Source organism: Magallana gigas, chromosome 3 (genome assembly GCF_963853765.1).
Source record: "Magallana gigas chromosome 3, xbMagGiga1.1, whole genome shotgun sequence".
In the NCBI taxonomy this organism is placed as follows: Eukaryota; Metazoa; Mollusca; class Bivalvia; order Ostreida; family Ostreidae; genus Magallana; species Magallana gigas.
This window is the reverse complement of record NC_088855.1, coordinates 6,938,476-6,951,689: the sequence shown is the minus strand read 5'-3', so window position 1 is coordinate 6,951,689 and position 13,214 is coordinate 6,938,476. Positions and strand designations below refer to the sequence as shown.

At 32.9% G+C, this 13,214-nt stretch overlaps 1 protein-coding gene across 3 annotated transcripts in view; it reads right to left on the bottom strand.

The window, feature by feature from the left end:
* Nucleotides 1–13,214, bottom strand: part of LOC105321717 (RAB11-binding protein RELCH homolog) — a 41,865-nt gene that overhangs the window by 21,897 nt on the left and 6,754 nt on the right. Inside the window, exons 13-25 of one of the 3 annotated variants that reach the window (XM_066078276.1) lie at nucleotides 12,514–12,654; nucleotides 11,621–11,779; nucleotides 11,113–11,139; nucleotides 10,158–10,338; nucleotides 9,672–9,828; nucleotides 9,405–9,528; nucleotides 9,181–9,229; nucleotides 8,927–9,018; nucleotides 8,452–8,558; nucleotides 8,111–8,210; nucleotides 7,739–7,821; nucleotides 7,082–7,145; nucleotides 5,630–5,768 (exon numbers count right to left, since the gene is read on the bottom strand). In XM_066078276.1, coding sequence (XP_065934348.1) covers nucleotides 5,630–5,768; nucleotides 7,082–7,145; nucleotides 7,739–7,821; nucleotides 8,111–8,210; nucleotides 8,452–8,558; nucleotides 8,927–9,018; nucleotides 9,181–9,229; nucleotides 9,405–9,528; nucleotides 9,672–9,828; nucleotides 10,158–10,338; nucleotides 11,113–11,139; nucleotides 11,621–11,779; nucleotides 12,514–12,654 — 1,423 coding nt within the window. Of the gene's footprint in view, nucleotides 1–5,629; nucleotides 5,769–7,081; nucleotides 7,146–7,738; nucleotides 7,822–8,110; nucleotides 8,211–8,451; nucleotides 8,559–8,926; nucleotides 9,019–9,180; nucleotides 9,230–9,404; nucleotides 9,529–9,671; nucleotides 9,829–10,157; nucleotides 10,339–11,112; nucleotides 11,140–11,614; nucleotides 11,780–12,513; nucleotides 12,655–13,214 lie in introns of all 3 variants that reach the window. The other 2 variants (XM_066078277.1, XM_066078278.1) reach the window with 2 other exon arrangements.

The following is a 13,214-nucleotide window of genomic DNA, read 5'->3' as shown; positions in this document are numbered from 1 at the left end:
GTGGTAACATTGAAAACAATTTTCGTTGTTGCAAGAATTGATTTTAAATACTGACAATGCACAAGTAACTGTCTTTTGAAACAGCACTGTAAATTCTGGTCGAGTCAATGTGGACTAAATGAAGAAGTACTACCATAAATGGACGCTTTCTGTCAAATCAAATTTTCTCGGTCTGTTCCACAATCCTTTTTCTCCATCCTTAAAGGAAGTGAACATGAAAAAAATAATTGTTGCTTAATAAATTATAAAAGCCTTTTGAAACTTAAAAATGAGGTCTGTTACCTATTTGTTTATTTCTATCAAGAGATTTTATCAATTTAACACTCTCAGTGAAAGGTTTATGGAGGTAATCCATTATTCCCCAGCATGCATCTGTTCTCTGACGTAGATAAGCCACATTGCTGCTGGTGACTGGGTCAATGTTGGAACTAGGCCAGTGTTTATGTACAGAGTTGATAAAAGTTGAGGAGAAAAATTATGCCTTGATGTGAAGAAAAATTTTGTGTACTGTCATGAGAAGACAAGGATTTAGTACATTTCTATAAATGAACCTCAGATAACTATTTATTATTTGTACAAAAAATGAATATAGATAAATTAATTTGTGAAATATAAGACCATCAAATTCCAGATGTTTGTACGGAGATGCATGTGGCAGTCAGTGTTTACATAAATAAAATGCTGTTTTTAGATTTCAATTTAAATTAATATAAAATTGTAATTCCATATTCCATGTGGGGTTTCTTACCGTTACTTTTTATTTAAATGCCCTGAGATTTTTCTGATTTGTTTTTTTTTTATACATAAGATCTTGATGATATGTACGCAGGTTCTGTTTATGCTGTCAGAAGAATAACAGGACTAAGACACTTTTTAAAAGTCAGGATGCTGTGCAATGCGCACCTTGTGTGCTCATTTATGTAGCACACATAATGTTCAAACTCATAAACAACAAATTCCCGAGTGCAAGAAAAAATAGGTCACAATAACACTGATCCACGGACATTCCATTCTAGTTACATGTCACATTAACTGCTGGTGGGAATGCATCATTCTGAGATCCAAAATCTTCCTCCATAAACACTGTTTAAAATGACAACTCTTTGCATTCCTTTCAAGTTTCCATTCACATTTTGATGATGGCATTTTATCCCTGTTACTACACGTGTGTAAAAATGCAATGTGTCTCACTGACGGCAGCATCAGTGCTGCCCTCTCTTAGATGCTTAGAGATAACCCAGCAGGGAGGTAATGATTTTAACAATATGGCAGCGCTCATGGATTTCAAGAATTAGTTATTCTAAGTGGTATATCTTTTTACTGAGGAAAGCTCTGTCTAAACGGTTTTCAGATATCATTATACACATCAAACAGACAAATTTGAGCCCTTGATAATTTTTTCATGTTCACTTCCTTTAATAGGTCTCAATTGCTAACCTAAACCTGCTTAACATGCCAACAATAATTTCTCCCTGTATTGATTGTTACGATTAATTCTCCCTGCGTTGCTTCTTCCAGTCAGAAAAAGAACAGCACACCCAATTATATTGAATTTTGTATGTGTGCCATGAACTTCATCGCAATAATGACCACTCTGACTTTGTCTTTTTAATAATAACATAATTCAAATTCCTTTTAATGAGATGTATATAGTTTCAAAATTAAAAAGAAAATGGCCTTAGCCTAGTGCACATGCAGTTTACCAGATACAAAAAATTTACATCAAAGAATCATAATTTACATGTGAGGCTTCCAAAATACTTTTGAGTAGATATTTAAAACTTGTTTTTGTTTGGCATGACTTTTATTGCTTAACTTTAAATGATAAATGAACATTTAGAGAAAACACTAACTACCAGTAATCTTCGTTATAAGAATGTAAAATTCTTAATATGTTTTTTAATATTCAAACGGAAGTGGAAAAAATAATAGCCAATTATTAGTGGTAAATTAAGTTGCTAACTTTTAAAACACAACTGATATTACCAGTACATGTATATATGAATGTACAAGACATAACAGAAGAATGGATTGAAAGTGATATAGACAGATAAATAAATAGGCAATTAACTTATGTAAATCAGAGTCAATCTATAGCCAATAAATTCATTCGGCATGTGCATGAAGCTCAATATACATCAGTCTGTTAACATCTTCAAACCTCGCATATATAGTTGCACTGCATCAAAACATCCTGAAACTTGGTGTGCATCAAGCCAGTAAATAGACCTAGCACCTGTTCTGTGAAATGAGTTAGACCAGCCCTCTCCATATGTTAACCCACTGACAAAGGATTACAAGCAAAACGGAGGAAGGAAGCCCCTGCTCAAAATAGTTTTGTCTACACTGTTTGTGATGACAAAAGGAATCCTAATTAGTATTCTGACAAAACAATTACCACAGAAATGTGCAGCCTTTCCTTCTAATGTCAAGTCCCAACATCATCTATATTGAGCTGTCAGCCAAATCACCTGAATACACTGGAGGTAATTGGAAAATTAGATTTCCCAGCAGGCAAAACTACATATTCATTTGTTTCTGTATATCCAATGTAGCCTGTGTATTAACAACTATTGAGTAAGAAGAAATTAATGACCTAATCCTCTTAGTGAAATAAAGCAGTAACTAACCCAGTACTCACTTCATTCATCACATAAATAAGCTTACACAATCATTAGTTACACATTTTAAAAACCAAAAAAAAAAAACCACTTTATTCTCTCTGTTTTTTATTATTGAAATTTAATTAATTGAATAAAATTTATCCCTCAGATTTTTTTAACACTCTCTCTCTCTCTCTCTCTCTCTCTCTCTCTCTCTCTCTCTCTCTCTCTCTCTCTCTCTCTCTCTCTCTCTCTCTCTCTCTCTCTCTCTCTCTCTCAAAATATATGTAATACCCTAATGCAACAAAATACAAACTCTGAATCTTCTGACTGCTGCATTCATGTGCATGATAATATTCAAAACATAAATCTGACAATTTTTGTATTGATGCAAGATATTTCTAAATACGTTGTAAGAATTTGTTTCTGCAAATTTTCTATGTAAAAGATATATACACTGGTTGCTAGTTTTGATATAATGTAACTTCTCTGCATTGTGCAATAGGGATACATAAGCACAAAGGCATGGACATACCGGGTACATAAATACAAACAAATTAGCAAAGAAAATTGCCATCAAACATTTCATAAACCAAACACAAAGCAAACACACTGGTTAGCACCAGGATAAATGGATGATCCAAACAACCAAATCGCTTCAAATTCAGATCTGGGATTTTATTCACTGATAGATTGGATGGGAATTGGTGTTATTGAGTTAATGACAAATAGTCTACAGTAAGGAGATCTGTTCCATGCCAACAGCAGCAACCTGTCAATACAATTAGGACAAAATCAAACAATATGGAGCCGCATCCCCAATCTCGATCTCCATCTGTCAGGAACACAGCTCTTGGATAAGTGTAGTGACGTACACCACATCACCGACTGTTTTTTAGTCAAGCAGTCTTTTTGAAAAATAATTTTAATCTTTTTTTTCCTGTCTCACAAAAATTTGCATTAAAGGGGTATATCTGTCACTTTTTTTTATTCCTGTTAGTTATTTTGTTTAGTGATTTAAGAAGTTTCTAATAGCAAACAATACTAAACACAACTTCTGCATATTGTAATTTTTGCTAAAAGTTATCTTGAAAATTAAATCATTGCAGAAATAACTGGATATATGGTACTTTCCATTTCTATGGTTCTGTATTAATTCTTTTGATTGAAAGTAAAAAACAAAAGTTTTCTAGCATCTTCAACATATTATGAAAATATCTGAAGAAAAGAAATTGTTCTAAAGTGTTCACTCTATTCCTTGCCTCTGGTCCGTGTGTTGATTTTAATGACTTCACGCCAGTGAACTATGATGTTAAGGTTATGTGGTCGTCTTTAACTGGTTAATGATAACTGGCCTCGTTTTACAGTTAATTATTAACCCTCTTGATGATCTTCAGACACCCCATTATCTGTTTCTTTCTCCCTTTATCCTCTTTCTCTCAACATTCACTCTAAACTTTTCAATAACACCCACCATCAGCTCCTGGCTCCACTCAAGGTGAGAGATAAAGGGTTTGTTCTAACAGTGGAACTGAGCTAAACACATGGCTTGCCCTAATCCTGCATGGTTTTAATTTCCTCTAAATGTAAACACAAAAAATTCTCCCTATTTATGTATCTTCTATTTACCATACATCAAAATGAACTCCAAATCAAACCTCATTTTTGCATCATTCTAGGCAGTAAAAATTAATAATACCCACAAGTATATCTGTAAACTATGATTTATATATGCACCTAAATTAATGTTGATGAAATTTAACCTTGATAATCCATGACCTTGTCCTTTACTAAACTTTTCACTCCACAGATATCTACAGTAATCTTGAATCTATTCTTGAGAGTTAGGATTAGTGCTACAGACGGACTGAGAAATTCATAAATAACTCATTGGCAGGACTAAAAAAGTAAGAACTATGCAAATGTGTGAAACATGTTTCAATTGTCAAATGCAAGGCAAAAAAGTTGCAAAACTTAGTGTTAACGTCATTGTACAATTCTTATATTTTACATGTATCTTTGTTAACTTTAAAAATTGATTATTTGTTTAATCAACTGTATGCCATTTGTTAGATTTGTATGGTTTCCTATATTTTGTAGTCTCAGTTTTTTGTCACTGATTATCAAATCCATGCATCAAACTGATAATTTGTATCATTGCAAAACAGTTCTCATGAAGGCTTAGACTCTTGGATCATAAACAAATGGCAAATAACTGTATAAAAAAGTTTTATTTCATAAGTTTTTCCTAATCTTTTGTGTTACTTGGAACTGATCAATTAAATACAACATTTTTGTGGAATCTCTTTACCGGTAATCATATAAGAAATAAAAAAAACTGACAATATGGTAATCGATTTTTTTCCCTAATATTACCAATATGTCAACATTTTTTCTGACAGACGGTGGAATTTATAGCTAAACAAAAACAAAATTGGCACAACCTGTCTAATAATCTCCCCCCCCCCCCCCCCCCCACTCAGTTCCCGAGACATAAAGAGGAGCTCATCAGGCAGATGATGAACGGCCACAGTCAGTTCAAAGGGTTGGCCATACTCCAACCAGAGCGAGGATTAACACCTATTGACCGCTCTCACTGACCGAGAAATGTTTGTAAACAAGGGAACCAGTCAACTTCCCATTCTACAGACAATTTAACTGCTGGTAGGGTTCATTGCACAGTGACAGAGAAATTAACAGGCAGATTTTTGTAGTTAGGCTATGCTGGGAGAAGGCTTTACTGCCTGGTGATTTGGCAGGCAGGCAAAACAAAAACAATCAAAACAATTTTATAACTTGGACCATATTGCAATGTGTGCAATGTCAAAAACAATAGACGATTACAAGTTTCTCTTCCTTGCAAGCATTGTTGCTCTTTTTACAAAAGTTTCATGGATTCATACACAGGTGTAACCCCAAATCCTCAGAATGACACTAGATGCTCTGAATCTCAATATACAAGCTTCTTGCATTGTAGATGTACATAACTTGCAGTCCAAGAGGGAAATAGAAAAATGAGTACTCACGATCATCTCGAAAACGAGGTTCTGCATTTGGACCAACTCGAGCTAGCGTGCGAATGAGCTCAATGTTGACTTCGTGTTCATCTCTATACATTCGGTCATCCATAAATGTAACAAACTGCATGTAAACTCTGTCTAGCATCTAAAGCAATGGAAAATCAAAATGACACTAAGTTGTTAAGTTGTTACACATGTTACAAAATACATGCATCAATCAGGGATGGGGTAATTGAAAAAAGTATTTGTAATTGAGTGTAATTAATTACATTTTTCAAAGTAATTGAAAGTAATTGGTAATTGAGTCTGTCTTCAATTACAAGTAATTGAATGTATTTAAATACATTCCAAAAATATTGTGTATTTTCAATTACTTTTCAATTACATCTCAATTACTTTTTTCCAAGTTTAAGATATAATAAAGGTGTCTTATAATGATAAATAGATTTTATACATGTTTTACTTTTGTTTATACAATAATTAAATATCCCATAATGTTTTATATGTTTATACAGTATGACACACTGCCCAGAGCAATAGGTAAAGATCTAATTTTGTGGAGGTGTGAACTCCTCCAATACCCAAGAACCCCAATTGATTTTAGACTCAAGGGAATCAAAGTATCTCTTTCTTGTGAACTATAGCAATTATTATTTATATACTGATATGCTGTACTGCCAAAAGCTGTACTTTCTCAATAAACATAGTTTTAATATGTGAATAAAACTTAATTCACTATAGAGAAAATATTATTCAGAACCAAAAATGAACTCAATGGTACTTAATGAATTTAATGTTGAAGAAAATTTTCAAGAAATCTGATCTGAACTGAACTATACAACCTTTAAAAAGATAACCGTACATATAGCCCTGTATGTCATTAATATACGTATATATTCTCAAGATTTAAAAAATAAAACTAAAGTATTTGAAATGTAATTAATTACATTTATCAAAGTAATTGAGAGTAATTAATTACATTTTAAAAAATCAATGTATTTGTAATTGCAAGTAATTGATAAAATTGTCAATGTATTTGAAAGTAATTAATTACTTTTCAAAGTAATTGACCCCAACTCTGGCATCAATATATACTATCAAAACAAAGTAAATGCCATGGCTATAGAGACATTTCACCAGTAATTTTTTTCTAAATATAAATTACTCAGGTATCAATTCTAAATTATCAATATATATAATTGTTGTGCAGAGACCATATCATATTATAGTAATACTCGCTTGTAACAAAGTGCCAAAGACGGGCGATTTTGATTCGTTATAAGCGTATTTAGTTATATCCATCAAGTTTACGACAATTAATCAAGTCATGGGGAATAAAAACACTTCGCTGTAAGTGTCAATTCATTTTAAGTGTATTCACTATAACCATGTTATACTGTATTACTGTTTAATCTTTAAAATCTTTCAAAGAATAGCATTCTTCCATTGGTTACTTACATCTACGAGGGAAACGTTTTCTATTATTGCACCAAGAGCAGGAATGGTTGCTGTACGAACAATACTGGAAAATAAAAGATCAAGTATGCCAACATTTACCATCTTTTACCACTTGCAATTGAAATCTTCTGTGCATTAAATTGAAAGTGCACATTCTGATATTGTAATACTCTTATAAAATGACAATCTTAAATATTGTTTACATTCAGTGCACTTTCTATCAATGAATTGTTTATGATCAAAGCATTTAAAATCAGAACAATTATTCTTAAGCATCTCTGCCGATGTCACTTGAAAGAGTTGTTGAGGAAACAAAATCAAAATGCCAGAGGAAAATTTATAGGGAGTATCTTCTCAACAAAACAAAATCTTAGAAGTGTTTTGAAACCATTATCATTATCTTCTACGAAAGTTTCAATGTCACTATAATACTAGTACTAGTATAATATAAGTACTATAATTATCAATTTATAGTTACTGGATTATTGCACCATAATACCCCAAATGTGATAATTTTGTGGTGGAAACACAGAGCAATATGTAGATACTCATCAACGCAGTTGTCTAAACATTGTCTAATCTAAAAAAATCAGCCAAGGCAGATGCCTCTTATAACCTAGATATCCAAATTGAAGTTTGTACTGTGAGAGTACTTACATCTCTGGATCTGTACCCAGGGTGACTAGAGCGGGAAAGACGCGGGTTGAGATGAGATTCTCTCCGACCCCCTTCACCATCAGCTACAACAGTAAACATTATAGGATTGTAGCATTTCTATACCTCAGTACATCATCATATTTAATAGCTTTTTCTCTTGAAAATTACTAACTGACAACTTATTAATATTATTAAAATTAAGATTATTAAGATTAATAATTGATTAACTCAACTGATTTGCATGGAGTACTTTTTGCATCAGAACCTATTATAATAGCTAACAGTGAAAAATATTGGCAAATAAGATGTACTTGCAAAGCTTGTGAAATTTTCTAGCAAGCATATAAATGTTGGTTTACAATGGGAGATTACCTCGAACAGTCTGGCTGACGTTGCTCGGACTTGAGGCGAGGTGTGGACGACGGCATCCCACAGCACGGTCAGCAGCAACTCGTGGTTACTGTGGGTGGAGCTACCGACAAATCAAACAGGGAATAGTTGAAATTCAAACGTATAAACTTCACAGGTTAATTACATTTGATTCCTAGTATGAAAATGTGTATAATTTGAATGCAAACACCACAATATTAATATAATTTACATTTAATTTAATTGGGGACAATACAGACTGCCCAAGATTTGCAGATTGTGGTGACATGCATGTAATTTAGTGGACAGACACTTGTCAGTCATCACCACTAAAAAATGCCTACCTGAGTTCAGTGAAGGCTGCCTTTAAACTGTCCAGTGGGGCTTGATACATGGACAAAGTACAGAGGATTTCTTGTAGGAACTGACTCAGCTGTTGTCTGTCTTCTTCCTTTATTACATAAAACAACCAAGTACATCATCAAAATTGCAAGTAAATTACATAACCTCATTTTTCATTTTAAATACAGTAGAACACATAGCAAAATATCAAGAATGGGTGCCTTTTATTTGTTTTAATAACCATGATTATTCTCTATATTCAGTAGGTGTATGATGCAATGTTAAAATAATTGGAATGAAACTGACATCTTATGGTATAGTTTTAAGATAATTGAAAGGAAACTGACTTGACTGTAAGCATGACTTTGTTATAAGCCTGTCCACTGTCACTGTTTCACTGTATCTTACTGTATTTTTGTAAATGATTGCTAATAATATAAATTAAGCTAGAAATCAATTAAGGACGATAATTCGTACAGAGTTGAATGCCGACAGAACTCCGGCAGCATAGACCGGGACGACACATGTGGTGACACTCATCTGCTTGGCAGCAGCGTAACCACGGTGATCTGTAAGAAACAATGCACCTGCTTTAAACTGAAATTTTTAAAAAATTAAATTTTTTTTATAAATGTATAACATGCAGTATGACATGCAGTAGAGTGTATTGATTCATACACATTTGTTCAGCATTCATTAATAAACATGTGTTAAAAGTCTTAACAACATACCTGTATGCTCATCTGTCAGTACCATTAACTCAATAAATTTTGGTCTCAACTGAAAAAAAAAAAATACAAATTAATCTAAGCCATAAAAACTAAAATTATAATCATATGAGGATAAACTTAACATATACAGGAACATATTTATTTCCCATTGATGAAAATATCTGATAAAATCTTAATGTTAATGACTGACCAATATTTGATAATTGCCAAGTTAAAATACTTGCCCTTTTCTCCACAAAAACTTTTCCAAATGTCCGAGATAGCAGAAAAAAGCATCGACATAAACTATTCACAATTTTGGGTAGGGCTAGACCTGCCCCTAACACAACTTCAAGTAGTCGAGGAATTCTGTCAAGGAAAGGTTAATACAGTGGAAAGCTTAGATTAAAATTGTTCTACATGTGATTCAAAAACTTTGACAATGAACAATAAAAATGCTACATGTTGAAACTTTTAACATCTGAAGGCAGTTAATTGACATTTTCACTCACAAATTATTCACAACCCAGTTGAAAGAATCCCATGGTTCAAACCATTCTTTTCCAATATGATTTTCGAATAAATGAACAAGGGCAGACAACTGATCCTTGTCACCACAAACCACCTTTAGGTCGCTAAGTATGGAGCTTGGTTTGGGGAAACGAGATACTGGAAAAAAGATAATTCCCCTATGAAAACAAAAATATAAGCAATCGATAAGGCAAACAGAGCACAAGTTTCATATATTTGAAACACATTAAAAAAACTTATCATTTCATATGTCATGAGAATAAATTAATGATGGAAAATTGAATAATCAGTATACAAATATAGAATTTATATTCATGTAAACCGCAATGGAAAATATCAAATTTACATCAAAAATTTAGCTTGAAGCCCAATTCTGTAATAGTAAAAACAAGACATAACTGTCATGAAGAGCTTTTGTTTTTTAATAATTTACTGTGATTACGAAACAAGAAGTAGTCGGTACTGACTATCAACGTCCACCACATTGTGCAGAACTTCACCGACTCTGTCAGAGTAAGGCCCCGTCTTTATGACGGACACATACAGGAAGGAGATCAGCTCTTGTAGGGCCGCCATCGAATTCATGAACCGTGACTCGTTCAGTGGAATGTGAGTACTATTTGAGGCTTTCTGTGCCGCCAGAGCACACTGAAATATACACAAGTTCTACCATGTACAGAACTGGACATGAAAGGAAATGTCTGTCTTCTTTTGATAAAATTTTGAATTAATTAAAAACTTATTATGCTTTACAGTAATATAAGTATCAATTAGAGTTATACCAATATAAACATGTAATTAAAAATGGATTAAGATTGATATTAGGATTAACCATCACCAAAAGAGTGGCAGAAATATTCTGTAATTACTTAAACTGTCTGATTGTTTGGTATTTAAAATACTAGTGTAAAATATTCTATATAAAATCAAAAGAAAAAAGATCAAGAATTGAGAATGAAATACATGTACTTGAAACTTTCTCCTAGTGGATATGCAATATATATGCAAAATATACAGAAGTTTTTTTATTGTGTAAAGAAAAAAATATGGATAAATTTTGAGTACAATGTGTTGAAAATATAAAACGGAAACCAAAATTTACTTCTTTTAAAAAAAATCATGATTAGGGCAATAATAAAAATTTATTTCTAAAATTTTACATTCAAGTGCAGAGAGCAAAGAGAGTGGCCCTTCTACTGCAAGAACCGAGAAAAATACATTCTTAGCAAAAAAAAAGAAATTTACAAATGAAATTAAATACATGTACATAATTTGAAAAAAAGAGCAAATAATTGTAAGATTTTGATCATGTGTACTAAGTGTCATGTTTGTACATGTATACAGTAATTAAAAATAAACATGTATATTGTAATAAAAATAGATAAAAACAGCTTTACAGAATATTTCTGATTTATACAATACCGAGAGGAAGTTGTGCTCATCAGAAGTCTAGTGGAAACCAGTGGCAAAAAAACACATCAAATGCAAAACAAATCTAACACAATTTTCCAAATGATTAAAAAAAAACAATATGTTTTTGTAAATGGCATCTTATACATTTTTTCGCAATTAAGTAAAAGCTAAAACGTTAAAATCATTGCTATTTTGTAAGGTAAAATGAAAAGTTAAATCAATTAAGCAAAACTACAAATATTAAAAAAAAAATATATATATATAAAGCAGATCTGTTAAAAGAGCATCATTTTTTACCAGTAATTGAATTTGTTTTTCCCTTTACTTCAAGCTTTTTTCTAGTCAAAATGAAATTGATTTGAATTTTTTTCTGATTGTCATAAGCGTTAACAATTCATAGTATTGAATTTCTTCACAGCAATCTGTTACATATATAAGTGGATGCTTCTTTAACAGAGGGTGTCTAGCGAAAGAAGAAGAGGGATTAAACTGGTTCCCATCAGGGAATTGCCTTAACTAGTTCTTCCAGGTCCCTGACCACACTGTGGATCAAACTGTGCTGGAGTTTATCCAGTTCATCGGCCCACACAGCGAGGGACGGCAGAAAGACGTGGAGGGCCGTCATCACCACTCTCTCCGAGGGGTCCTTCAGGGACGTCCACAGGAGTTCACAACCCTACAAAGCCACAGTTACAATTCTCAATGGTTTTCAATAATACCATATACTTGGGGTTTTTTTTTGGGGGGGGGGGGGGTCACAAAATTTGCGAAAATGGGGAAAATATGTAGAATTTTTAATCTGCCTCAGTCATTTTTTGCAATTTTAAAAATGTCTTATAGAAAATGATGCACGATAAAATTTCTGCGTATTCGGTATTTTGCAACTTGAAAGAAATTGCCAAAAAAGCGAAAATTAGATCATTGCAAAAATAACCGGATATACTGTACTTGTGACACAAATTTGATGAAAAAAATGATTTCTAAACACATGATGGAGTTAGTCCCCTTTATCACCATACCAGAGACTGGAAGCCAACCTAGTACATGTTCATATTTTATCAGCAAAAATTAAATATTTGTGGCAGGAATATCAGGCAAATAATCTTATCAGTAAAAAAGTAATGAATAAAAATAAATTTTATCAATCAAACAAGGTATCCGACAGGTACATGTAAGATCAAATTGTTGGATAAGGAAGGAATTCCAGCGTTAGTGGTCAATGGGTAAAGGCATCCATGTACAATTTAAATCTACTTACTGTCATTTATCTACATTGCAATATCATGGTATGAGTATCTAACATAAGCTCACAGAAACACAAGGAAGTACATATATTCATGACAGTTTTGTACCTGTCTTGCAATGAGAGTAAGACGCGTACAAATGGTGCAGGACCTCCCTTCTTCCTACCTGAGTGTACTTGTCTGTATCGCTGATAAATCCAAACAAGATTCCAAGGCTGCGAACGACAGCTTCCCGGACTTCCGCCTCCTTGTCATCCACCATCATCTGCTGCAGCATTGACAGGATCAGCGAACTCAGAATCTCCGTCTACAGTAAAAAATCAAAATCTCAGTCTATTGCAGAAATTCAGAATCTGAGTCTACAATACAAGCTTAAAATCCCAGTCTACAATACAAACTCAAATTCTTTGTCTACGGGGGTTGTCCCAAAATAGTGTAGACAGGACACATAATTCATAATTTGTTCACTGCAATTTCATTAGACTTCTATGTTTTCTTCAATGACCCTTTGACAAACAATACTGAAAAATTCAAATCTGTACTTTATTTATTTCTCGAGAAAATAAATAATTATTAACAACAAGTTTTGTCAGGCGGCGCAATGTGCGACGTCGAAAATTTCCAGTTTTATGTTGTTGCTAAACCCTCCATATCGTTTTACGATAACGTTTATGTTTTATTTCCAAAAATGTCTTAGAAAAAATATAATCTTTGAACATGTACCCTCAGTGCACATTCAACATATTTCTAGTTTATTTTTTTTAAAAATATTTTCTAAGTACAAACGATCTGTCGGCTCCAAATTGGTCCTGTATTACTTGTTGTCTAACGTCCGTCTTACCGAAATGTGTCGTTCTGCATTTTGAC